Genomic DNA, 27469 nt, shown 5'->3' with positions numbered 1-27469 from the left:
ATTAAAAAAATTATTTAAAATATTTTAGGCGTAATTTAAATCTTTATTTAGAACCAGAAAAATGTTGCAAACTTTTCCAACAATAAATAAAACACATTGTGTTTTGTGCATTTTTATCAAAAATATAAAGGATTATATAATTTACCCTAATACTAATACTAATACTAATAATAATTACTGCCCATATTAGTCATAATTCGTGCGTTAAGTTAAATCCAATATTTATGATACTTCAAATTTAAATAAAATTAACGGTCGAGGGGCTGGGATGTTTTTTTCCCTCAAAAGTCAAATACACGTTCAAGTCCAAAATAAGCAAACAAATAAAGGATTTCTTTGTATGGTTCAACCGGTACTCTTCTTTGCCTTCTTTGACTTCCTTTCCTCAGAATGCTCCATCGATCCAGTATCCGTAATGCCGCTATTTCCTTTCTCCGAATCCGAACGATCTGTCGATCTAATCCGCTTATTCGAGTTCTGTTTCCTCTTGGAGGGTTCCACAGCCCCTGAAATAGTTCTCTTTGGAGTGGTAAAATGGTTGCCTGCTTCGGAGTCTCTTGCCCTAATGCTTCGCGCAGGAGTAAGCAGACTCCGACCAGAAATCGTTGATGTAGCAATGGAAGATAGCTGGGCGTGGCTTCGGGACTTGCGCCTTTGAAGCTCACTTGGCTCCGGGTAATGAACCAACGAGACCCTCCTAGAGATCTTCCCCGCTGATACAATAGGATAGGATGCAAAGATTAGTTGTAACTGGGAACTACGGACTAACGGTGTAAAACTATTCGATATAACATTAGTTCTAATTTAATCCCATTGTCCAAAAGGATGTTTCCATAAATTATCGACTATTTTATCTAGCTTCCAAAGACAGGTGGTCCATAATTCAAGAATCACATAGTCCCTGGTAAGAAATGTCCTATGAGAGATGGTAAAGTATTGCTATTTTTATCAGCAGCTAAACACAAGTAATATCTATACATATATATATATTAAAGTATTACTAAAGAGAGCTTATATACAATACAAGTAGCATACCAATTTTAGCTTCTGATGCCGAAGTCAAGAAAACCATAACCTCAGGACCTTGGGATTTCGAACTAACCACATCATATGATTTTCCTGTCTCATTAGATTCAATAAAATCAATTAGAAAAGATGCTATTACTTACTAGATACAGCTAAACACATCAGGGCTTAAGATAAATTACCGGAGGACCCCTCAAAGGTGCCGACATGTCCATCCCCTTTATGGTTGAGGGACACCTGCTGCCCATCAAAATCAGGAGGCTGTGTAACATACAATTGATTGGTGAGATTGCAGGAAAGAGATGCCAACGCAAAGATAAGTTTAAGAAAGCTGAATGTGTGTAGAAAATCGGAACACAAAAATCAAGATCTGGACAATCGATTCAATAGGGCATACACTACACTAAGATAAAAATGACGATGATAAGTATTGAGAAACACAAGTTATTGCATAAAGGAGCAAAATGAAAGCATTGAACTAAAAAGGATAGCATCCTCCCAAAGCAATACCTCATTAATGGGCCACTGGATAAGCCATAGCTCAGTTGAGTCCGTCAAATCTAGATCAATTAGCGTATCCTTTTTGTCCTCAACAAACACTGCCGGAGGCTGGTATGATGTATTAGTGGAAGCTTCCATAACTGATGAATTCAAGTGCTCTGATAAGACGTTAGTTAACAGTCGTCACAGACAACAAAAGAACTATTAAGCGCACAAGCATGAACACCAAACCAAAAAATAAGTATAAAATGTTCTGAACAAGGATCACAAACAAACCAGAACAGATAGCCACGCATACGTAGCACTACAATTTAGGAATATTGGATGTTGTATTCATATATATTCTCAGATAAAACAAGGCGAAAACCTCCTAACTGCTGAAACGGGAAATTTGTCCATTACAAAAGCAGAACCCTATCAAAGACCCACGCCAATCCGACCGCAAACATAAAATGGGGCGAAAAATTCAGTCATGCTAACTCAAGACACAAGCACTAAGACGAATGAAGCTCATAAAGAAGAAAATTATCTGAGGCGCAAAGATTAAACGATACGGACTGACTTTACTCATTACAGCTAACATATATATATATGTGTACAACAGCAGAGAGTACCTGGAGAAATCCGATGTCTCGAAAGCAGGAGTATAGCGTCGCCGGCGAACCGGCGGGATGTATCGGCTGGGCTCAGAAACTCTGCGACGAAATCCAGACTACATATAAAACCTAAACTACTCTTCACCTCACCTCAAACCTGTTCTTTTAACAAGTACTAACTTGGGCGCCCCATCAAAAGTTCGCCTCAAAATTATTGGCCCAACTTAATTAATTTCTTTCAGAATTAGTTTCCTGTTATAAAATAAAATAAATTAACAGGTACCTCGTGTTTTGGTATTTTATGGGCCGGTATGGATTTATTTTTTTGTTTGGGTATTTTATTGGCCGGTATGGATAAAAAATAAGTATAAGTTAATTGGGTTTGTTTTTTCTATAATTTTTTCAGTTATTTTTTTTAAAAATATTAATATATTACACATATTTATTATTTTCATATTTTTTATATTATTTTATCTCACATAAAAAATACTCTTTTAAATTATCTTACTAAACAAACACACCAATTGTTTAGATAAATTATTATAACAATAGTTTTATATAAAAAACATTGTTTGGATGTAATTGAGTTAAAAGTATTTTTAAACCATTAAAATTATTAAAAACAATACGGTGTTAATATAATTATATTTTTCTATAAAAATTTTATAAATTATATTTCATAATTTTAGTATAATTAAAAAATTTATATAATTCCCGTTTAAATTTGATATTTCAATTATAATTTTAACTTTTAATTCAAGTATAACATATAAATTAAAAATAATAATGTAATTATTTTTTAATTTTTATTAAAATATACTTTTTCTTTCTCAAAATAATATGGACATTTGAAATTGACACGAAAATTAAAAAATAATAATATAATATTAATAGTGGGTGTAAAAATATTTTAAAAGACCAAATATCCTTAGTTTATTTAATTATTTGATTATTGTGAAAAAGTTATTATAGTTTTGTAAAAAAAATGAAAAATGAGTTTACTAAAAATGGAAATAAGACTATTGTTTGTAATTGAAGAAAATGACAAAATTAGACTATTATTTTGGAACGGAAGAGTAATATGTATATATAAATTAATTATTTTTATTATATATTATAGTATTTTATTTATTTATTTATTTATTTATTATTAAAAATAAAATAATAATTTTAATTAAAAAGTATTTTTGCTTATTCAGAACCTATATTTTGTGTTCTTGAAAAAAAAATACTTTTCAACTATTTTTGGACAAAAGCTGATACAAATAAATACAATTTCTTTTTTTTAAAAAAAAAAAATTAAAAGTCAAAAGCTCCCGTAAAAAATTAATCCAAACGGATCTATATATTAAATTATACATATTTAAATTATTATGTATCTAAAAATAATAAATTACTTATGAAATATCTATAAAAGAATAATAATTACAGATAAAATCTTTTAGAAAATTATAATAATGGTCAAATTTAAATTTTAGAAGATAATATATATATTTTTTCATATTCATACCAATAATTATAATTCTTTTTTATTGTTGAAAATAATGTAAAATAAACTCTTCATCCGTCTTTAAAGTCTTATATATTTTTTTGCGATATTGTACTTAACATTGAAAATATCCTTATATTTGTATAATTTTTTGTACAAATATCATTATAATGGTATTATAAGAAACTAATAGAAATATTTTTGTCTATTTTCCTTAATTTGTACTATATTTTTATATAATAATTAATATTTAAATATTAACATACAAAAAGTAAATAAGAAGCTAGTATTACTTTACTCAATGTAGATTATATACAATTCAAATATATATATATATATATAATACTATAACACACTTTTATATATATATATAAAATAACAAAAAAGAAAAAGATTATAAAATTTTAAAAATTCTCATTACTAAAAGTAATTATTATCATATTATTTGAATCGTTAACTCTTTATTAAATACTCTATTAAATTTATATTATTTTTATTGTAGTCTAAAGACAAAATATGTATGAATTAGTATAATCTCTAGTATTCATAACAATAATTATAATTTTTGTTTATTATTATACTCACATCCTTTCGTGATAATTGAACCATTTGATTAGGGATACGCTATTTAAAGTAATAATGTTTAATTAGCTAATAATAATTAGTTATAATATTATTTTATTATTTTGTAAGTAACTGATAATATTGATAGTTTTAAGGGAAAGTTGGACTGAAATCTCTGTCAGATAAATTCACTTGTAATTCAGTCCCTATTGTAAAGTAATTGGACTGCAGTCTCTACTTTCTCAATTAGGTATGTTACAACTCCCCAATTCATATTTTTCCCTCAGTTATTGTTGTATACGTAACATATACTCGAAATAGGTTGATCAATACTTCCAATATTCTAATAGATACCTACATTACTTCACCCTCTACCCCAATTATAATCTTATATACCTATGGTTAAATATCGAGTACCTTTTTTGCGAATTAAAAAAAAAAAAAAAAGACAGTTACCCTCGATTTAACTAGGTTGAGGCAGAAAATCTCCCATAACTCCCTTCACCCCGATTTTAAAATCTACCTCTTTCATTCTCAGGCGAACCACTACAAAAAAATAGTATATTAGTAACGGAATTTCGTTCTTAAAGTGTGTGTAGTTAACGCAATTCCCTCTCTAATTTCGTCTCTAATGTCTTTAGTAACGGAAAAAGGGGATTTAAAGACAAAAAAACTTTGTTACAAAATTAATATTTTTTTGTAGTGAACCGACGTTCTCCAACCCCAACAATCAAATAGTGGCCGATCGGTGCAAAAATAGTGAAGAAAAGAGCTGACCTGCTCCTATCTCCCGCGACAAGCTCGAAGAAATAAGTGTCTGGTCGGAATTTTTTCGATTTTTTTATTTTATTGTCATTAGTATTTTAACAGTAGTTTGTTTGATTTGTTTGGGGTGTAAGCCTTGGTCCCTATTTGTATGCAATTCGTTGTTGAGGAGCCATGAGTGATCAGTGTAGTTGTGTTTGTTAATCGTGTTTGAAATTATTCGTATGTTTGCCCATGTAGACCAGATTTGGTGTTTTATTTTGGCATCGATTTTGGGTAATTTTATTTGTTTAATATGTGATTTTTGTTAAATTTGTAAATGTATGCTTTTTTTAGTTATCCGGAGTTGCATACTTTAGTTTTTTTTATTTTGATTATTTGGTAATTAATCATGTTTGTGAGTTGATAAATGTGTATTGTTAGGTACGCCAAGTTGCATCTTTTAGGTCTAGTGTGCTAAGTAGTACACTTGTAGGGGAATACTGTGTATTAAGATTGTTTTGATTTGTCTAATGTTCGATGAGATTGCATTAAAATTGATTGAGAGATCGAATCATGAGTTGAATTTAGTGAAGCATAATGTTTTAAGTATTACTATAAATTGTGTCATGAATGATTATATGATTAATTCTTCATATAGTTAGAATTGCAATATGCATATGTTGTACCTTCATAAGGGATCGATGTACCCGTCTAACTAGATCGAAATACCTTCAAACTATATATATATGCTCATATACATGTTACCAATTAGTTAGGAAGGTTATCCTTGTACGAAGACAGCAACGAGGCAGAAAAGTTATGCATAATGCTCTTAAATTGAAATTAACTAATTCATTACAAGACCTTGCAATGATTGAAGTAATGTCTGCAATGAACATAAGTGCATTCATGGATACTTGAGTACATTAGTGGTGCACCTAAGAAAGAAAAATATATACAAGTATTGCAAAGGGTTATGCTCTCCCAACTGCTGTCATTTCTCTCAACCACCAATGAAGTGAAGAAGTGCTAATAGAAGAAGTACTTTCACCGAGTTCCTTAATTGCTTCATCCCTCAAGGGATTATTTGAAGTCGACCATATTCAAAGATACCTGCTACTACATAAATAATACCTAAGCAGCAACCAATCATACCTTGATTGTCAATGTTCGTACCCATAACACATTGCCTCCATTAAATATCCCATACCCCGGAGTGGTTTTTATGTACCTATAATACGATCTCATATACTCCAATAACGAGTATCTATGCCCTAGTAACTTATGCTTGTAAACCGATCATTCTCAATTGGAAACATTCAATTGTTGTTGGTAAACATGGATGAATTCATCATTATAGTGTTTTCGGGAATCCTAGAACTATATGTAAAGATAAACAATACATATTTACTATGCACTGATAAACAAGATAGAAAATACTTAGTTAAATTATGTTGGTTGTTATTCATACATGTTTTGTGTTCTTCCCATTGAAAGGTATGACATAAGTTGTATTATGTAAATGTACTACGCCCAAACGTTTCCATCAGAGCTGAGAGAAAAAGTACTCTCATCGAGTTTGTGAATTGGCTTATCCGTCAGAGGATTATCTGAAATTAACTACATTAAAGGATACCTACTATTACACAGATAATACCTAAGAAACTATCATTCATACCTTGATTGTCGATGTTTGTACCTGGAGTACATACTTACTTGCATTAAATACGTATATACCCTGGCGCATATCTTATGTACATATAATATTGGTGTTATATGCTTCAGAAACGAGTATATATTTCATGTAACCTGTGCTTAGGAAATCGACCATTTTCGATTCAAAATATTCACTTATTGTTGGTAACCAGGGATTAATTCAGTATGATAGCGTTTTCACGACACTCTAAATTTGATGAAACGATAAACAAACCATATTTACTATAAATGGATAAATAAGTCAAAAATGACTTATATGATATATGTATAAATCATAGTCCAACTTCCATTTATAAATGGCTAAACAAGTCATAAATGACTAAATTAAATTATGTCGGGTTGTTAGAGTACAAGATTGCTTCCACGAATTGAAATTTTTTAGACATATTACATAGTAATCCACATTGTAGCACACACAACAACATTGTATTAGGAGCATATTTGCATAGGGCATGACTTGGCTAAGCATACGAGTACTCCAAAACGGTTCCGACAGACCCTCAATGTGGCTTGGTGTACAAAATCCTACTAGTTGTGTACTTATTGCATTCTTTCATGTTAAAAATTAAATAAATTAAAAAATATCTATTTTTGTATGGATAATATATTTTAGAATGTGTATATATACTCTTAAAACTAGTGTTATCTTAATAATTTTCTATGAGAATAAGGATTTATAATCCTCTCCATCAGTGACGAAACTAGCATCTAAATCCCGGGGAGGCAAAATGTTATAATTTATTTAATGTTTAGCTAATAAATTTAAATAAATAATAATGACAGAATTATATATGAATTTAAATAGTTTTGAGGGGCAAATTGTATATAAATACATAAAAATTAATATTTTTAATACTAAAAAAATCATTAAAAAAATTGGCTTGGGGATCAATTGTCCCCCAAGCCCTAGTGTAGTTCCGTCCCTACTCTCCATTGGGTCTAAAATAATGTTACACAATCTTTTTGTAATTTTTAAATCGGTAATACATTGTAGGCCAATATGTCTAGTAACATCAACTAGTTACTCCCCCAATTTAAAAATTTTATTATGATTGTCAATTCGTATACCTCTGTTACCATTCAAGAAATTTATGTCATCAACAATTCATTTATAAATGATCGTCATCATATACCCGTACTTTTCGTTCATGTATCACGATACAACAAATTTACAAACAAGTTTCAATACGCATTCGGTCTAACTGTTCTATATTTACTTATTATATTACATAATATCCAACACACCAAAAGTAACTACACAAAAGCTACATTGACATCAAATGGTTGATGTAATTATGATATCTGGCAATTTGAGGGAATCATTCTTTATCATTCAGCTTTCTTGAGGAAGAGGTGAACTAGTAGCGAAAGAAGTTGAATTCATACCAGGACAATTTGGGATTCCACATTTAGCTTGAAGCCCAAAAACTGTTTGAAAACACACTTTCGAAAACCTTTCAGTAATCTTGTTCTCAAACGAGAATAATCTTTAATCATCAGAGAGGTGAATAAAAATATGCTTGTAATTCATTCAGAGAATTAAGAATTGGACGTAAAGCTTTAGATTATCAAACAATGATATAAGTCTTTCCACGATGAATAACTATGTGAAAATTTTCCAACAAGAGCAAATATAAATTCCGAGACAAGTTTTGAGATTTCAACTATCAAAAACTTCACCCTGGATAACTATTCTCCATATAAACTGAACCAAAACTCTTAGGATTATCAAACCAAGCATATATCTTTGATGAGGCATTTTGTCGAACATTTGATGTGCTAGAAGGAAGAGAAAGCATCTCGGCATAGCTTGGCCGATGAGGAGACGTGGAATCAATGATATATGAAAATTCAACATCAAACAACCACACTTTCAATCTACACTAACAACAACAATCCAAAATTAATCAATTCCGACACCGATTATAGTAGAATCAAACCGGACAAAGAAAGAAGCCACACATCAAGATGAACTCAAATCAAATGAATTATAAAAATGGGCAAGCCAATTGTTACCAGAAATACACAATTGTCCCCCTCTCGTTGATTAATCGTCAGAATGAACATGCAGCGAACGACATTGAGATTGTACCGATTTCTAGTAATAACGAACAAAATCGCACAATTAGAGTAGAATCAAACCTTACGTCGATCTTTTCCGGAGATGGATGGCAAAATCGCACTGGAGAAACCCAAGGGATGAGAAATGGGTCTTTGGGAGGCTTGCATATTGCCGATCGGACTACGGTGTCAATTTTCCAATGGCAGATTTCTTCCTTTATTGGATTTCAGTTCCGATTTTGTGCAAAATTTAACGATATGATTTTTTAGTAGGGGAGAGAGAAGATTGAGATGGGTAGAGAGTTGAGATAAAGTAAGATGGAAAAAGAGGGAGTTCAATATAATTTATTAAGAATGGAGACTGAATATCAATTTGATTATGAAAAAAGAGATTTATCCTCAATTGTCACTAGTTTTAAAGTAAATTTAATATATATAATAAAATAAAATAATATATATATAAATATTTTAAAAATTATATAGAAATAAAAAATATATGCAATATAGATATATTTTAGTCCAGTAAGGGATGACCTAGTGGTGGGAGGTGGATTTGTGACTGTGACGTCAGTGGTTAAAACCCCCAGAGGTTTACCGAGTCTGCACTTTCGGGTAGCGGCTCCAGGTTCCGAAGTCATAAAAAATATATATATAAGACAAGTAAATAAAAAAACTTTTATTTATTTATAATTAACATAAATGAATTTTATAAAAGATGTTGAATTTTAAATATAGAGAAAATATTTATTTATTTTGAGGAGAGTGATAGAAATAAAAAAATTTTGAGTAGGTCGTATATGATTTATGATTTATATGTTATGTAGTTAATTAAATTGATTTATATTTATTAAATATATTTTAATTTAATAAATTTTACCTAAAATAAAAATAATGTCAATTATGGTAAGATCGACAGAGTATAATTCTATAAATTATTATCAATATGATCCGCTATGTCATAAGAATCAACCTAAAAAAAAACATAATTATTCAAAATTTAAAAAAATTAGTATTGCGCGGGTGGATCATATGCAATAATTATGAATTCTTTTTAAAAATAATAATAATATGAAATAAAATATCATTTTATATAGGGTAAATTCCAATACACACCTCTGTGTTACAGAAATTTTGCACGAAATACCTTATATTTAGTTTTTTGCATAATTAACCTTTATGAAATATAATAATACGCACATTATCCCCATTCCGTCTATATTTAACAAAACGTTGGATACACGCGCTGTCTTTGCATGTATAATATGATAGAATTTATAATTTCAATGTAAAAGGACATTTATACCCTCGTTTAATATAGGGTTTAAGATAAAACTATACACACTATATTCTCATTCATTTGGTCTGTGAATTGACTCGAACAATTTCTCTTCCAGTTAAGAATTTTCTCTTTTAGGTAAAATTGTTCACGTTCTTCCCCGCCAATTTGTTCTTACGTCTATTTCTCCTTTATTGTTTTCTAACTTCCCTCTCTTGTATTTTTGTTGTATTTATTTTTCTGTTTTTCTCTTGTGCCTGTGTCTTGGGTGTTTGTTTATTGGAGCCTAAAGGTTGGATGTTTTGTGTGAATGATTTTTTTCGTTGCGAGCTTTTGTTGGGGGTGAATATTTTGGGTAATCAATTTCCAATAGGTTTATGTCTAAGTTTGGGTGTGGTTTGGGTGTAAATGAATCTGTGTTTGATTAGGTTATTAATGTTATGTTGTACTGTTTAATAATTTTTCAAAATTAGTGGACATTGTATGAGATCGTTAGACGGTGAATTTTAGCAATTTTTGGAGTTAATGGATTCAATTGATACGTTGGCGCTGGATGGGTATGTTTGTGAGCCTGGGTAAAACAATTATGTTGTTTGGTTTTGAATTTTTTTTTACAATATTAGTTAACACATCGGTAATGGTTCTTTAATTTAGTTGGGTGTGAAAGTTTAGTAATATTGTTTTGGATGTTTATGTTTATGGTTCTTTAAAGTTAAACATGTGTTGATTTCTCCCTTCGATGTTGGGTTTTTTGTTTGCAAATGTTAATCGATTTTATTAAATTAATTGGTTGAACTTGGTTGCGAAGTATAGGTGGTGCTAATGTCGACGACTTCGTCAAATACTAAGAGGAGTTTGAGAGGTGAAATATCGGACTTGCGATACAAAAATCCAATATGTAAATGTGAAAAATATGCTGCAATTCGAGTAGTTGGCCCTACGAAAGACACCGAAGGTAAGTTGTTTTGCAATTGTAGAAATAAACAATGTGACTTTTTTTGTTGGTTAGATCCCTTGAGTGCACAAGAAAAGGATCGGACCAAATGTGTGATTGGTAGTTTTGAAGAAGAAGATGAAGAAATTTCGAAACCTGAATCCAATGTCAATGAAGTGCTATTTACCACAGTGAGGTCTGAAATTGAGATTATTGCTAAAGCAATAGAGTCAAACACGAAACATGTTGAAACAATTATCAATAGGATTAAATATCTTTGGGTTATTAGTGTTATTGTTGTTGCAATTGTGGCAATGGCTAAGTAGACGATTATGTTGTTTTTTTGTATTGTTATCGTTGTTGCAATTATGGCCAAGTAGATATCCTTTTAATTTGATGATGTATTTAAGGACTAATAGTGCATCTACTTGTTGCTTTGCAGTAAAAGAATTAATATTTTGCTTTGTTTGAATTAGTTCTGTTTGAATTTACCAAGTGTGTTTTATCTAAATTTGTTCTGTTTTGAATTAGTTCTGTTTTAATTTGTTCTTGTCTGCACTATCTTCATTCATCAAACCATACTATTCATTAAACAAAAATTTTAGAGTGAAAGTTGGGACATATCCTCTACCTCTTCTATGAGACAACATGATAATAATCAAAGCTAAAGACAAATCATTCACCTCCAGGCATTATCAAAATATTATTACACTACACCATTGAAGCAACATTTAATAATAATAATAATAATAATAATAATAATAATAATAATAATAATAATAATAATAATAATATCTCTAATCATATACCATCATTATCCGAATTAAATTACATTGTGCTCATAAATCATTTTATATATACATCAATTAAATATTCTCATAGGAGATTTAACATAATATGAAAATATGCCAAAAACCCATGGCAATACAACAACACTTTAAACTACAAATTCACAGTAAATAAAATGATTCATAAGCCAAAAAAATTTGGTATAGCTGATGTTCGTTAAGTTTTATCACATCAACAATTCAACCCTTAGCATCATGTTTGCTTTCAAAACAACATAATGCTACCAAAAGCACCCTAGCAAAATGATGCATACTACATACAAAATGATAACCCATGGCAATATAGCAGCAACCCATCAATTTCTAATGACATGATCAATCCGACAAAAGGATAAATACAACAAAACAAAACACAATGAGCAATCAAGCAAATCTACACATATTATTTCTTTTGAGATCCTACTGCACCAGGTTGTCTCGGCTTGTAAGAGAATTGCAAGGCTCGTAACCTTAATGCAAGAGATGATCCGGGACGTTGATTAGAAGCCCGTAGACATGGCAAACCTGTTGGAGCTTGGGAACTTTGTGGTTGGGTACCCTTTCTTCGCCTTTGAGAAGTTGCTTTCAGGGTGTTAAACTTTCGTGGCTGTTTTGATAGCTTCGCCTAGAAAGCTCAACTACATGAGACAAATTTATGTAGGAAAATAAACCAAAAATCGTTATTAGTGCAAATCAACAATGGACCTGCACAACACTTGGCTCAACATTAGTACATACATCAGCCACAACTTCGGTACGGGCGGTTTGGGGATCATCGGGTATGCTATTTTGACGCTCCACCTGCCACAGAATTTATCTATTATTGCGTTGTAACAATAGAAAGCTCCACAACTTAAATAATTTATGCATTGAATTTTTCAGTTCCTGATCCATGGTCTGGGAAAGATTAGTCATATGTTGTGAGCTGATGCGCTATCTTTTTGCCCGACCTCCCTAAATGTTATTCAACTTCATGTAACTGGTAGAAAAATATTTATAAAAAACTGTAATGCATAATAAAATATTATTTATTTCATGCCTCACCATCCACAGTATGACGACGAGAAGAAGAAAATTAAGTTCTACAATCCTCACTTTGGCCCTACAAAGATAGATTAATTGATTAGTTGCACTATACTAGATTATTGGCCTTAAAAGTTACAATCCTCACCAGCCCGACAGTTTCATCGACTACTATGTTGCTTTGCATAGGATTATTGGCCCCAGTATTGGTTGGATTTTCGGGTTTTGTCTACATAGAATTACAATTAGTACCAAAAGTACGTAAATGTATTAGTACTATTAATCTAAAATTAAATTATTACCTTAGCAAACCTTGAATTTTGGTGTGGTGCATTCTTACAGCTCCTTTTATTATGCCCTTGTTGAAGGCATATTGCACATGTATGGGTTAAGCCTTTTCTTGAAGTTTTAGTTGAATCTCTTTCATATCATTTGCATCATGCCTGCGCACTTTTTTGGGCCTTCCAGCTCTTTTTTTTTTTTTTTTTTTTACAATAGGGGGAGCCACAATACCGAACGGAGGCTTTTCATAGTCATGCATACCTGGTACAGGGCTGATCATGTGGTTGTATAGGTTGTTGTACAATTGCTTACTGAAGTAGGCATCCACAAACTCCAACGGATCTTGCCTATGCATATCTAGAGCAGAAATTGCATGGTAACACGGGTATCCAACCATTTGAAACATACCACATGTGCAACTTCTGGATTTCAAATGAACAACATGATTTGCTTACCAGTGCATTATCTCAAATTTGTCGTCACCTGCCCAACTGGGGAAACAATTTCTGCTCTCTTTCCTTTGAACCTCAATTTTTTTCAAAATATTCGGACATACACAACTCTCAAAATTTTCAATCCTTCATTTTTTTACCTGAATTCATTTCATGCATTTTCTTCTTATCCATCCAAAAATCTCGATTATTGGAAGATCACGAGCATACATAATATAATGGTTGAAAGACTCGCTGATGTTATTTACCAATGCCTCACACTTAGTTCTTGTAGGAAAAAAATCTCTCGCCCGCTGATGCTCGGAATATCAACCAACCACTCAAAGGCATTCTTCGATTCATTCACCTTTGGATTGCATTTCAAGATCTCTTTCATTGTACGTTTGTGCTCGTTCAGATTGTAAGTCGAGGCAGCCTTCCAAAACAACCTTTTCAACTCCAAACCCTTAGACTTCGTTTTGAAGTTATTGTACATATGTCGCAAACAGAAATGGTGCTCGGCATTCGGTGCATGCATAGCTACAGCCTCAATCAGACCTTTCTGTCGATCAGATAAAAAAGACCACTGCCCATCATGTGCATCTCCAATATCTCGAAACAACAAGTTCAAGAACCAATCCCAAGTATCAAATTTTTCGACCTCCACAAACGCCATAGCAATCGGGTAAATATTGTTATTTCCATCCATTCCGATTGCTGTTAAGAGCTGACCCTCGTATAGTCATTTTAAAAAACAACCATCAAGTCCAATTATTGGCCTACACCCCACTTGATATCCATTTGACAGTGGTTTCAAACATAAATACATCCTCTGAAGCACCGGCGGAGATAATTCTCGATCAACTTTCAAAATAGCTGAAGTACCAGGATTGTGTTTACAAACTATCTCACAGTAGTCATAGAGTCTATTATATTGCTCTTTCATATCACCCTTTAAAAGCTCTATCGCATGTTGCTTTGCTCGGTACACCTTGTGTGTGCTTACATCAACTTCAACATCTGTTCTGATTTTCCTTCGCAAAGATTCTAAAGACTCCGCAGGATTATCTTTCACGTAATTCTTAATCTTTTTTTCTTAGATACCTGATGGAATAAACTAAAACAACATGCACTAAAATCAGAACAGTAAGATCCCAGGAATAATATTTAAGGGAACAACATAAAATTCTAATACCACACAATAAGTTGAAATCATATACAAATAAGATCAGCACCCTATGGATCAGACTACAAAAATAACACCATAACCTTAAAAATCAGACTGGAAAAATAAGATCAGAAACATAAATCACAACATACTATAAAATTTAGAACATAACCAAAAATCAGACCATAAATATCATATCAAAACACTATAAACACATAAAAAAATAACTATCAAATACATTTAAAATAGTTACCGAAAGTCAGCTTGTGAGTTTGTCGTCATATGTGCACATGTGTGTCTGCCCTTTAGTATTTTTATCTGAAATGTGGTCTCTCTCATGATTGAAGAAGCCCGAATAAACCATCCGCAACCTTTTTTGCAAGTAGCAGCCACGACATGCTTTTCCTTCTTAGGGTACTTCAAGTCCCACCCTTTTCTAACAACCCACTCCTTTAAATCTTCATTGAATTTCTCTCTATTTGAAAATTTCATCCCTACGTCGAGATCATTTGTACCCATATCCATGTTTTCATCCCATTCGGTATAACGAGGCCCCTCGGTTTCTTCATCAGACACCATAGGTGCATCCAAATCCCCCTGTCTTTCTGAATCCACATCACTGTATCATTCAGCTTCCTTATCCTTTATTCCTAATATGTTATCATTCACAGACTCCTGGTGATCTTTTCTTTTTGCATTATTTTTTTTTCTCATTTCTTAATAATCGCAATTCCTTCATTAACTCTTTCATTCTTTCCCACTCATTGTCTGGTTTTTCAACAAAAATATCATCTTCCAAAGGACCGTCAAAGCCATCATACATCCAAGATGGGTCATCCGAGTCAGTACCATCCCATTCAGTATTTGCATTTTCACTTTCAGCATCAGTGGCACCCCCACCACTCAATCCAGCAGCCACACCCTCATCCAAGTCCTCTTCTCTTTCTGAACCAACTACATCACCTTCGGAAACCGTAACACCCTCTGTAAGTCCAACAGCTCCACAATGATCAACACCACAACCTTCATCGGCCTCCAAGACTCCCTCAGCCACCTCATTATCAATATCCCTCATATTATCCCTATAGTTACCAAAGACCGTTACACATTCCCAATTCTCCCACACTGCATCTCTAACCTTATCCTTTGCCATTTGTTGTTCTTGTGTCTTTTCATTAGAGTGATATATCTTCTCTCTCTACATTACCCCCTCCTACATCATTACCCTCGCTGGAAAACTTTGATGCTTATAAAGGTGGGCGTATCGGAATTATTTGGAACCCTCAAATGGTTCTTGTTGAACCTCTTCATATTGAAGACCAATGTGTCACGATAAGAGCTACTTGTAAAATCTCTTCCACCTCGGTGTTGATTTTCTTTGTTTATGGGTATAACTCTCTTGTTAAACGAAGACTTTGGGACAGCCTCATCCAACTTGGCAGTGATCTGGTCGAGCCTTGGTTAGTCCTGGGAGACTTTAACTCTGTGTTGTCTCCTGCGGATAGGTATAATGGACGACCTGTAACTCCATATCAGTTCCAGGATTTCATGCATTTTGTGACGACTTTGGGTTTAACGGACCATTTATTCTCGGGCTATAATTTCACCTGGACCAATCAGCGATGCTGGGTGAAATCGGATCGTGTTATGGCAAACCACCACTGGTTTGCAGCAAGCTTCACAAGCAGCGTATCATTTCTACCGTCAGGTTTTTCGGACCACTCTCCAGCAATAGCCACTTTGTGTAGGAATGTTGATAGTAAAGAAAGTTCGTTCAGATTTTTTAACATGTGGATCGCCCATCCGAGGTTCATGACACAGTAGCTGCTGCCTGGAATTTGCCTGTGAACGGATCAGCTCAATTCCGTCTGGTCACAAAGCTCAAACACTTAAAGAACAGCTTAATCGACCTGAACAAAAATTATTTTTCGCACATCCTGGAAAGGAGTAGAGTCGCTCTGGAAAATCTGAAGTCGGCCCAAACGGCCCAAGGGTCGATGCCAAACCCTTCAGCTCAACCCACCCTTCGTTCTCTCCGTGAGGAGGCTGCTCGCCTTAAAAAAACAGCAGATTGTTCAACAAAAATCAAAATGCAAGTTCCTTACGGAAAATGAAAAATGCTCTAAGACGTTCCACTCCCTTGTCAAGAGAAATGCGAAGAGAAATTTCATCGCCTCCATTGCTAGGGACGATGGATCATCCACCTCCTCTATGGAGCAAGTCACCGGCGAGTTTATGGATTTCTATTCGAATTTTCTTGGGACAACCACTGTTACAAACGACCTGGATGAGGACACTGTTCTGGGCGGTTCTCTTATCCCGGACTCTCTCCATGCGGATCTCTTGGCCCCGGTCTCGGAGGATGAAGTCCTCTCGATTATTAAATCAATGGATAAGGATAAATCTCCGGGAAGTGACGGTTACTCTTCTGGTTTTTTTGTTGCTACATGGGATATTGTGGGGAAAGATGTTGATGCAATTGAGGACTTCTTCACCCATGGGAAACTCCTCAAAGAGATTAACCACACAAATCTTGTCCTCATCCCCAAAACAGCCGGGAGTTCTCGAGTAGGGGATTACCTCCCAATTGCTTGTTGTAAAATCATCTACAAGGCTATCTCCAAGATCCTCGCTAACCGAATTAAGATTGGCATCCCCTCTATTATCGATCTTGCGCAAAGAGCTTTTGTCCAAGGCCGCAACATGAATGAGAACATTCTTCTCCTTCAAGAGCTTCTCAAACACTACTTCCGAAAGAGGAGCTGCCCTAGGTGCATTATAAAGCTTGATCTATCTAAGGCTTTTGACTCGGTATCTTAGAACTTCCTCCAAAAGATGTTGTCCCTTCTCAATTTTCTGAAGAAATTAATTGATCTTATTATGGAATGTGTTTCCTCGGCTTCCTTCTCCTTAGGAATCAATGGAAGCTACTATGGGCTCATTAAAGAAAAGAAAGGCTTGCGACAAGGCGATCCGCTCTCGCCTTATCTTTTCATCATCTGCATGGAATACCTCTCGCGCCTTCTAAAGAAATAGAGCATAGAGAAAGAGCTTAACTTCCACCTGGGATGCTCTGAGCTCAGGATTACTTACCTTGCTTTCGCCGATGATATCATTCTTCTCTGGCATAGCGACGCTCATTCTGTGGGGATTCTTTTGGACTACATTGAGGACTTTCGTCGCGTCTCGGGGCTCAAAGTCAATGCCACCAGATCAAACATTTTTATTGCAGGGACGCCAAGTGAGGAGGTGGACAGTCTCATTAACCTCTCGGGTTTCCCTCGAGGTTCCCTACCTTTTAAATACCTCGGTGTGCCGACCTGCCAGGGAAAGCCCAAGGTGGAGATTTTTCATGGCCTTATTACCTCAATCTCGGACCTGTTATAGAAATGGAGCGGCTGTAATTTCTCGTATGCAGGGAGGTTGGAGCTGATCCGGACAGTAATCCAGGGATCTTGCTGTTTCTGACTGTCCATTTTCTCAATCCCACCGACTGTTTTGGATCATATCACAAAGCTGTGCAGAACCTTTCTGTAGCAAAATAGATCTGCCCCTGTTGCTTGGTCTAATATCTGCAAACCGAAGGATGAAGGGGGCTTGGGACTGCGCTCTCTTGCCGATTGGAATTTGGCTCTTCTTGCTAAATTTATTTGGATCCTTAACTTCGATAAAGCTTCTCTTTGGGTGAAATGGATTCATCACAAATATTTATGCTCCTAAAATATTTGGCAGGCCTCGGCCACCTCGCAGCAGTCCTATTTCTTCAAAACAATCCTGAAAATCAGGGATAAATTGTCGATGCTTATTGGGAGTTCTAATCAAGCCCAGGCTGCTCTTGAGTTATGGTTTCGCCATGGTAATGGTGGCACTGCTGCAGCCTATGACTGTTTCAGACCTCGGGGGAGCAGTTGCTCTTTCTTCAAGCCTATTTGGGACTCTCATATCCTCCCGAAACATTCTTTTATACTATGGCTTGCGGCGTCGGGGAAATTAAAGAAAAAAGATCGATTATCTTTCCTTGATATTGATCCCACATGTGTCTTATGCAGGAACTGCCCTGAAAACATTCAACACCTTTTCTTCGAATGCTCTTTCTCATCCCAGGTGTGGAAGAGAATTTGCGAGTGGATCCGAGCCCCACCCTCTCTCTCATCGCTGGATTTGGCGGCTTCTTGGATCCGAAGCTCAAGTGATCGTGATCCTACTATTCAGATTCTTCGGCGCCTAGGTTTTGCGGCTAAAATTTATTATTTATGGACTGCTAGGAACAAAAGGATCATGGAGCATTTCGCCCTCAACCCGGGGATGTCTATCGACAAGATCAAGACATGTTGTTTCAGAATTTTATACTCCATCGGGCAGCAGGCGACCAGGGACACAAGCTGGTGCCTCTACTTACTGGTGGATACAGGTGGAAATCATCTCTAGATCGAATCCAAAAAAAGCAGTCTACTCTACTGTCTTAATTTTTTATTAATTTATTTCTTCCTCCGGATTTTAATTTAATCAGGCTTGTTGGGCAATTTATTTATTTTATTATCTTTTGGCGATGTGGTTGGGCTTGAGACCCATTTTTTATCATCATTTTTCGACCCTTGACCCATGCTTGTTGGGCTTCGAGTTTTTGAGATTTTCCTGGGTATGCCCGGTGCTTTTTTTTGTAATTATTTTTCTTTTATTTATTTATATATAAAAACTCTTGATATTTCCGATAAAAAAAAAAGAAAAAACAACAACCTCTGTGTCTTTCCAAGGCAAAAGTAAAACTTCATTGGACTTTCTAATTTCACTGCCTGATTTATCCAAACTCGTAAAAGGCCCTCTCAATTCCTCCACAAAAATCTGTATCACTGATTCATTCTTATATGTTCGCAGAAGGTTGATAATGTCAGCATCGCTTCTGATGTACAACGCGCTACTCTTCAATGTTTCACCCGGAAGAGAATAATAAAATTCTAAATTACTTCCCACTCCACCAGTCTTGACATACATATCAACTAATGTCCAATAATTAAACACATCCTTGTTAATGTTTTCGAACTTAACCTTTCTACCTTCCATGTACTTACCAAATGTATACCAAATTAAATATTCATCCACCTATAAATAGACATCGAGAGAATCTGCCATCCACTATCTGCATGACCCGCAACAATTATAAAAGCAAAAATGTCAATAAAGTAGTAGATAACCCTACATTTACGAATAAAGACAAAATAACTTTCAATACAATACTGAAAAAGACATAACACATGGACAAACATAACAATCATAACCCATGTGGAACTAAAGCAAAAAATTATCATTTTAAAATAATCAACGCATAGCCCAAAAAAAACTTACGGGTTCCAAACATAAAAACAAATTGCGCACAACTTTCTTGAAACTATAATAATCCATAACTAATATGGGGCCCAAAAATATTGTTAAATTGAAATTCTTGACTACAAGTTCTCAAATCCAAATAAAAACAAAAACCCTTTCATTCGTGACAAACAACAAATCGCGTGAACAAAAACAAAGTTGGATTGTATTAATCGATTCTTACCAGAATCTGTCGTCAGCGGACAAGGAGAATTTATTGGAAATGGCTACCTTCAGAGACGGATGAACGAAGAATCGAATTCACAACGAAGTTGGATTTCTGTCGGAACCCTAATCGGTCAAGCTAGATTGAATCGAATTTGGGCGTGTTTGTTTTAATTTCATAATATAAAAAATAATACACAAATAAAATTTAAGTTTGTAAAGGGTAAAATGGTCATTCCTTATTTTTATTTAACGCTGTTAGTTTTAATGGGGCGTGAGCATGAATTTTAAAACACAAGTGATTTTAAAGGGTTTAACTAACATGGGGAATTTTATGCAAATATTTGATAACACGGGTGTAAGCGGGACAATTTACCCTTTTATATATAACTGTTAATATGACTTATCAAACCAATAAAAAAAAAATTATAATTTTAGAATTTTTTATTTAACCAAAATAATTAATTCAATATTATATATCAAATAAAAAGTTTATACTATTTTTTATAATAACCTCAAAACTAAGTTATTATATAGATTTTTATATTCATAATAAATGATTTTTTTTTTAATCAAAATTATTAATTCTATATTATATAATGTTAAAAATAATTATTAGCATATCCAATATTATATATCAACAAATTAAAAAAAAAGTCAAATTTCAAAAATTAAATAATTTGCATGGTGAGGCATACTGCTTTAATATATATATATTTGTGGAGAAAAAATTGTGTTATTTTTAATAAATACAAAATTTGTACAAATTATATTTGATTTGAATTTAAGCGGGTCCTATTCTCTAAATGGGTCCTTTGATTCTCCTTCCAGGTCGATTTGTTTTCCAACTTAGTTTTCGATGGCTTCTTTGATCCGAAGAAGTTTGGTTTTCGGTTTGACTTTGCCGGCTTTTGGAGAGCTTTGGTCTCCGTGTGGGCGATTTAATCATCGTTTTTGGATTTGATGTCTTTTTTAGACGATCCGCAACTTTGATATTTGTTTTGGCTTTGCCGCTTTTGGAGGACTTTGGTCACCGTATTGGCGATTTGATCATCGTCTTTGGATTTGTTGTCTTCTTTGGACGATCCGCGACTTTGACATTTGTTTTGACTTTGCCGCTTTTTGAGGACTTTGGTCTCCGCGTTGGCGATTTGATCATCGTCTTTGGATTTGTTGTCTTCTTTAGACGATCCACGATTTTGACCTTTGCTTTGGCTTTGCCACTTTTGGAGGACTTTGGTCTCCGCGTGGGCGATTCGATCGTCGGCTTTGGATTTGATGTCTTCTTTAGACGATCCACAACTTTGATCTTGGGTTTGCCTTTTCCGCCTTTTGGAGAGCTTCGGTCTCCGCGTAGGCGATTCGATCGTTGGCTTTGGATTTGATGTCTTCTTTCGACGATCTGGACTTTGATCTTTGAGGAGGTAGATTTGGTGCTCCGTAACGCTTTTGGCGACGTGTCCCTTTGACTTTTGGATCGAAGAGGGCCGAGTTTGCGCCTTTTATGAAGAACGCGATGAACACCTTGAAACTTTGAAGACCTTCCCTTGGGTGACGAATTCCTCGACGGCTTTGAGAGCTTTGATCCTTCCTCCGGCTTGGACATATGACGAAGAACGTTAACTTCATCGATTCGTCAACCAATATTGGATCATTTGTCCAAAATTAGTGACTTTCAACGAAGAACGCTTCGAAGGACACGAAGAACAATGAAGAACATTGCAGAGAGTTTAAAGAGACTTACCCTTGCGCGAGTCTTCAAATGAACTTCGGTGTCTCAAATGAACTGACCATGGCTCTTATTTATAGGGGAGGGTGGCCTTGGCTTCCTTTTCGGATGGTGCCACGTGGATGGAAAGATTTTATAATCTTTTTTTTCCCATCAGATGCTGTTTTCCATTTTTGACAGATTTGATTGTGCACTTTCCTTTCTCGCCAAAATCTTCATATCATTGTCTTTTTTTGAAGATATTAATTTATATACTTCCTTTATTGACAAGATTAATTTATTTTGCTGCCAAATTTATTATGACTCTATTTATGCACGTAATATTTGTTCTTCCATTTTAAGCAAATTTTTTGCATTAATGGTTGATATTTATTGTACAAAAATTAACATATATGGATAATTAAATACCATATATTTATTTTATTGGAATTTTATTTTCTTCCAAAATATATGATATCTAATTGATTTTAGACATATATTTTTAGTGTCTACAATATTATTTATCCAAAAATAATTTAATTCATTATTTTATAATTTAATTCACAAATCCAACCTCTACATCACCGGGTCATTCTTTACGGGAGCATAAGTAAACTTATTATTATAAATATATATAGAAGTTCATATGATTTTTTAACCAATCAAAATTAAAAAAGAAAAATCTATAAATTTAAAATTCCAAAATATTTGTAACGTACATCTTTAATCTATATATTAACTAGAGGAGAACTCGTACTAGAAAATTTATTTAAAATTATATTCGAGTATTTTATCTTTATATTATAATCTTTTAATCTACAAAATAAAAAAATTACTACCTTTGGTACAATTTAAAATATCATTTTTATAATTTTCGTCTGTCAAATTTAAAAATATTTATTTTTTAATATAGTGACAATAATTATACACTAATACAAAAATACGTTTAACTTTTACATAAATTCAAAATGTATCCGTTAACATGTGTGTTTGTTTGAGGGATTTTGCCAAAAATCCACTATTTATCCAAAATATTTCCTCAAATATCACATCAAACACCTATTTTTTAATTTTGATATTATTCTAAAAATTATTTTACATTCAAAATATCACATCAAAACCTATTTATATCATGTCATACCACTATTCAAATTCAAAATTTTTACTATTCAAATCGCAACTCAAAATCAAAACTCCCAAACAAACACACATTAACTTTTACATAAATTAAAAACGTATAAGTTAACATACATAAAATATAAATGATCAAAATGTCAAAATTATTTTACACACTTTTACTAAGTAATAAAATATTATTATTTATTAATCTACTAAAAAATTCAAGATGAGTAAATTCATCTCGGGCAGAGGGATTAGAATATACTCCCTCATATCCCACACGTTCATGTCACATTTTCTCTTTTTGTCAGTACCACATGTTATGTCATTTACCTTTATTGGAAAAGTATTTTACGTTTAATTATATTTTTAAATTTTATAATTTATAACTTTTTAAACTTTTATTAGACTATTTAGTTATATTAATATTAATCTATAATTATTTATATTACATTGTAATTAAACTTTACTAATGTAAGTCTAATTATTCACTAATCATATTCCTCATAATATTCTCGTGTCCACGGTAACTGTGACATGATGTTAGAGACGGAGAAATTAATACTCATAATTCAATAAATTAGAAAAAATATTAGAAAAATAAAAAATAAATTTGATTAGTCTAATTCATTCTTTAAAAAAAAAAGAAAAAAAATAGATAATTTAAAAAATACATACATAATAACAATAAAAGTACTTGAATAAAATATTTTTATATATTAAAATCTTTCATATTTTTTTGTAAAGATTTTTCAAATATTCTTTACTCAAAATTTGAATATAATTACAAAATAAAAAAATATATTAGAATATAATTTACATAACCAGATCAATTAGAAAAAATACATAAAAAATAAGAAAAAATAAAATGATTAGTAAAAAAAAAATTAATAATTAAAAATATACATACATAATAAAAATAAAAATACCAAAATAAAAATAAAATTTCTATATACTTGTTGAGCACAAAAAAAATGATGAATTGGTTTTAGGGAATGGGTCTGCCAAGATTAGGTTAAATTTTATTCGAAACGTCTAGTGGGCTTTATGAAAGTCCAAGTATGACTGCAATAATCGGGTCGGATGAGCTTAGGGTCAGATGTTAAGGTCAAACCTGGTCGGGTTAATCCCAAAGGTCGGATGGATGATGAGATTGGACCTGGTCGGGACCAAATAGTTCGGATATTGAAGTCGGACCTAGTCAGGACAAATTCCAAGGGTCGGGTGTAAGAAAGTCGGACGAATGATGAGATTGGACCTGGTCGGGACTAAATAGTTTGGATAGTGAAGTCGGACCTAGTCGGGACAAATTCCAAGGGTCGGGTGTAAGAAGGTCGGACATTGAAGTCGGACCAAGTTCAAAGGTCAGGTAGTAAAAGTAGCTACCCTGCAGGTCGGGTGAAAAAGCAGTTTCTGATAGTGGAGGGTAGTTTCAACTGGCGAACGATTTTCAAAGGTCGGACGTGGTAGGACGGTTCTCATACGTGTCGATAGAAAAGAACTTTTGGGGGGAGTTAACAATGGTTATGATAACCGACCGGATAGCGGTTCGAACCGTATCTTCAAAGGGTTATTTAAGGATTCCGTATTGTACAGAGGAGGGATCTTCAATCGACATCAAATTCAAGAAAATTGCTTTTGGGGATCACCACTTTATTTTCCAGTCTTTATTTTTATCTTTTCCTTATTTTATTTTATGTATTCTACAATGTTTAGAGATCTCTAATCTCAGACACTCATCTATCAAATTCGGGGATATTTCTCTATTTTCGAATTTTACTTTTAATTGTTGAAAAAACGCATCAACAATTTGGCGACCACAGTGGGAGAAAGGCAAGATTGCTGATCCTACGTCAACGGAGAGTTTCATACGATTGAGATCCGGCCAAATCGTCGGAAGGATCCACATGGCAGGCTCACAGCCTCAATCATCTTCAGCACCGGTGGGAGAAACGGTTTCACCACCTGTCATGCCAAATACAGGAGAAATGCCACAAACACCTGCTGACTGGGTTTCTTATGTTCAGCAATTGAACAACCAGCATAATTTGGCCATGCAATATATGTTGCGCGAGCAACAAATGTTGCGGGAGCAACAAAACCTTATGCAAAATACGTTAAATCAGGCGTTATCAATGGTTACTTTGCAACCCATCCAGACGCCACCAGAACTATCACCATCCAGGTTACAGACAAATTTTGCGGGGCCTTCATATATGGACAGCACTTTTCCAAGTGTTACTGCCCCAAGGGTTGACAGAGGGAAGACTCCTCTTACATACCCGAATAACATTCCGTTAGGTGTTAGGACCGAGCCTACCGACTTCTGAGGGGAAAGATTGGGAGGCCAGGCTCACAATCCCATTCAGGTGTTGGATCCTGTCCCACCCAGAATAGACCCAGAGGACATTGCTCAGGTTTTGAGGGTACACTTTGTAATGAACCCCCAGACGATCAACAGACCTGCGTACCAGAGGCCATTTCCAGAAAGAATTATCAACGAGCATCCGCTTCCAAGGAATTACAGACCACCCGATTTTCATTCATTTTCTGGAGAAGATGGGGCATCAACTATTGAGCATGTGGGACGTTTCACGGCTCAATTAGGGGAAGTAGGCAATAATTCTTTCTATAAATTACAATTGTTCGGGTTATCGCTTACAAGGACTGCTTTTTCATGGTTTGCAAATTTGCCACCCGGGCAGTTGCAAACCTGGGAGAGTCTGGAGGCAGCATTTCATACAAGATTTTTTAATCCTCTCCCGACAGTCTCACTCACGGATCTTCTAGAGATCCGAAAGATGCCAGAAGAGACCGCGTATCAGTTTATTGAACGGATACGACTCATGAAAGGCAAATGCCCGACAATCATCGAGGAAAGTGAAATGACCAATTTGGTGGTCAGAAACATGCATTCCAGACTTCGGGAGGCATGGACAGCCCATGATGTTCAGGACTTGGCTAGTTTGGCCTCCAAAGCAGGGAGATTAGAATCTTTGTTTAGAGAAAAAGATCATAACTTTCGTCGGAACAGGGTACAACAAATGACTAGTGTTGATACAGAGATTTATTCGCCAGATGAAGGAAATACTCTTGAAGAGATGGCAGCTGAAATTGTGAATGGCAAACCGTACGTATGTTCGAAACTAAAGCCATTGCCAGGAACAGAGGAGAGGGAGCAGCCGACTTTCGATGTATCCAAGGCCGATGAGATCTTCGATATTCTATTGGCGGATGGGCAGATTCGCATTCCTAAAAGGAAAAGTTTGGCAACGAAGGAGGAAATAAAGGGAAGGCCATACTGTAAGTGGCATAATTCCTTTACTCATTACACTAATCAATGCACACATTTCTGAAAGGAAATACATGAGGCTATCAAAGCAGGGAGATTCAAATATGTAACAATGGGAGTAGAGCATCAGTCCTTCCCAAAAGTAACTACTGCAATGATCTCTTTGCAGTCTTCACAAGTTGTGCAAAGTGATGATGAAGAAGACACCAGACGAAAAGAGCGCAAGCCTAAAGAACGGGAATCCAATCAGGAAGTGAAGTTCAAAGTTTGCGAAACTAGAGTAGCAGAGAAATGGGACAGAGAAGATGGGTCGTTCAAAGTAGAATTGAAAGATAAAGTCGTAGTACGGGACCGACCAACACGCAAACCACATCCAGTCCAAGAGAAATGGAGCCGAAACAGAAAGCCTCTGCCAATAGACATAGACCCTCGATTTCCAGGTATGAATCGCACACAAATTCGTAATGCTAAACGCAGGTATGCGGCGCGACATGGAAAGCAAATAGATAAGGGTAAGGAGAAGAAAGAAACATCACCCAAAAGGAAGGACTTGAATGACGAACCAGATGAGCAAGGGGAGAACAACAAGCCTATCAAGAAGGCCAGATGTTTTCGATGTCAATTCTGCAAACGGATCAATATTGATCCTGAAATAGAAAGTGCAGAGAAAGAGACCCCCGAGATTATTTTCGGATCATTTGCCCCAGAAGAGACGAAAGTTTTGCACATCAAGATAGTGAAACTTGATAAAGCAGGCTTCGAAGTCAGGATGACGGATATGCGATGGTTCGTCGAAGAAGAACCCATTTGGGCAAAGTTCGAGGAGGAGGAAGAACCAGAATGGGCAGCAATGGTTGGCAGACCCCCCCACCTATGGTTTTTCCACCTATACCAGAAGGAGCAATCCCGCACTTAAAACCACTCTATGTTAACGCTCACATATGTGGTAAGCCGGTTAATAAGGTTTTTATCAATAATGGGGCTGTTTTCAATGTCATGCCCCTCAAAACTTTAAGAAAATTGGGCAAAGAGATTGGCGATTTGTCTCCGGTAGACATCGAGATGACGAGCTTCACAGGACAACCGACCAAGCCAGAAGGGATGATGGTGGTACCCATTGAGGTTGGACCGAAGGTAATTTCGACCGTGTTTTTTGTTGTGGATGCCAATACTACCTACT

General features: G+C 34.6%; 2 protein-coding genes across 9 annotated transcripts; both read right to left on the bottom strand.

Moving 5' to 3' along the window:
- Positions 1 to 221: 221 nt before the first annotated feature.
- Positions 222 to 2299, bottom strand: LOC127264300 (mediator-associated protein 2-like). Of its 2 annotated transcripts, none has more exons than XM_051293758.1 (5): positions 2142 to 2299; positions 1537 to 1667; positions 1209 to 1287; positions 1036 to 1119; positions 222 to 713 (listed from the first exon to the last, which is right to left on the bottom strand). In XM_051293758.1, exons 2-5 carry the CDS (start codon positions 1663 to 1665, stop codon positions 346 to 348), a joined length of 660 nt encoding a protein of 219 aa, XP_051149715.1. In that variant the 5' UTR covers positions 1666 to 1667; positions 2142 to 2299; the 3' UTR covers positions 222 to 345. The 2 variants fall into 2 exon arrangements, with proteins under 2 accessions (XP_051149715.1, XP_051149716.1); XM_051293759.1 differs by having other exon boundaries at positions 1537 to 1685; positions 2142 to 2284.
- Positions 2300 to 11895: 9596 nt separating this feature from the next.
- LOC127264293 (uncharacterized) lies at positions 11896 to 16641 on the bottom strand. Of its 7 annotated transcripts, none has more exons than XR_007841657.1 (5): positions 13063 to 13245; positions 12909 to 12989; positions 12782 to 12839; positions 12443 to 12716; positions 11896 to 12362 (listed from the first exon to the last, which is right to left on the bottom strand). XR_007841657.1 is itself a non-coding variant. In XM_051293747.1 (5 exons), the coding sequence occupies exons 2-5, from the start codon at positions 12923 to 12925 to the stop codon at positions 12141 to 12143; spliced, it is 393 nt and encodes a 130-aa protein (XP_051149704.1). In that variant the 5' UTR covers positions 12926 to 12989; positions 13063 to 13245; the 3' UTR covers positions 11896 to 12140. The 7 variants fall into 7 exon arrangements, 5 of the variants coding, with proteins under 5 accessions (XP_051149704.1, XP_051149706.1, XP_051149705.1 ...); XR_007841656.1 differs by having other exon boundaries at positions 12443 to 12691; XM_051293747.1 differs by having other exon boundaries at positions 12443 to 12538.
- Between the last annotated feature and the right edge of the window lie 10828 nt (positions 16642 to 27469).

Source organism: Andrographis paniculata, unplaced genomic scaffold (assembly GCF_009805555.1).
Source record: "Andrographis paniculata isolate CXL003 unplaced genomic scaffold, ASM980555v1 Contig70END, whole genome shotgun sequence".
NCBI classification, from domain to species: domain Eukaryota; kingdom Viridiplantae; phylum Streptophyta; class Magnoliopsida; order Lamiales; family Acanthaceae; genus Andrographis; species Andrographis paniculata.
The sequence above is the reverse complement of the archived record's forward strand: the minus strand, read 5'-3'. Positions and strand labels throughout refer to the sequence as shown.

Coding starts and splice junctions, on each gene's coding strand:
- LOC127264300 (XM_051293758.1), bottom strand. CDS start 1,665: ATGGAAGCTTCCACTAATACATCATACCAGCCTCCGGCAGTGTTTGTT. Junction 1,288..1,536: donor TCCAGTGGCCCATTAATGAG/GTATTGCTTTGG, acceptor TATGTTACACAG/CCTCCTGATTTTGATGGGCA. Junction 714..1,035: donor GGCATCAGAAGCTAAAATTG/GTATGCTACTTG, acceptor CTATTGTATCAG/CGGGGAAGATCTCTAGGAGG.
- LOC127264293 (XM_051293745.1), bottom strand. CDS start 15,220: ATGGTGTCTGATGAAGAAACCGAGGGGCCTCGTTATACCGAATGGGAT. Junction 12,539..14,894: donor AACTCACAAGCTGACTTTCG/GTAACTATTTTA, acceptor ATTCTGTGGCAG/GTGGAGCGTCAAAATAGCAT. Junction 12,363..12,442: donor TTGAGCCAAGTGTTGTGCAG/GTCCATTGTTGA, acceptor TGAGCTTTCTAG/GCGAAGCTATCAAAACAGCC.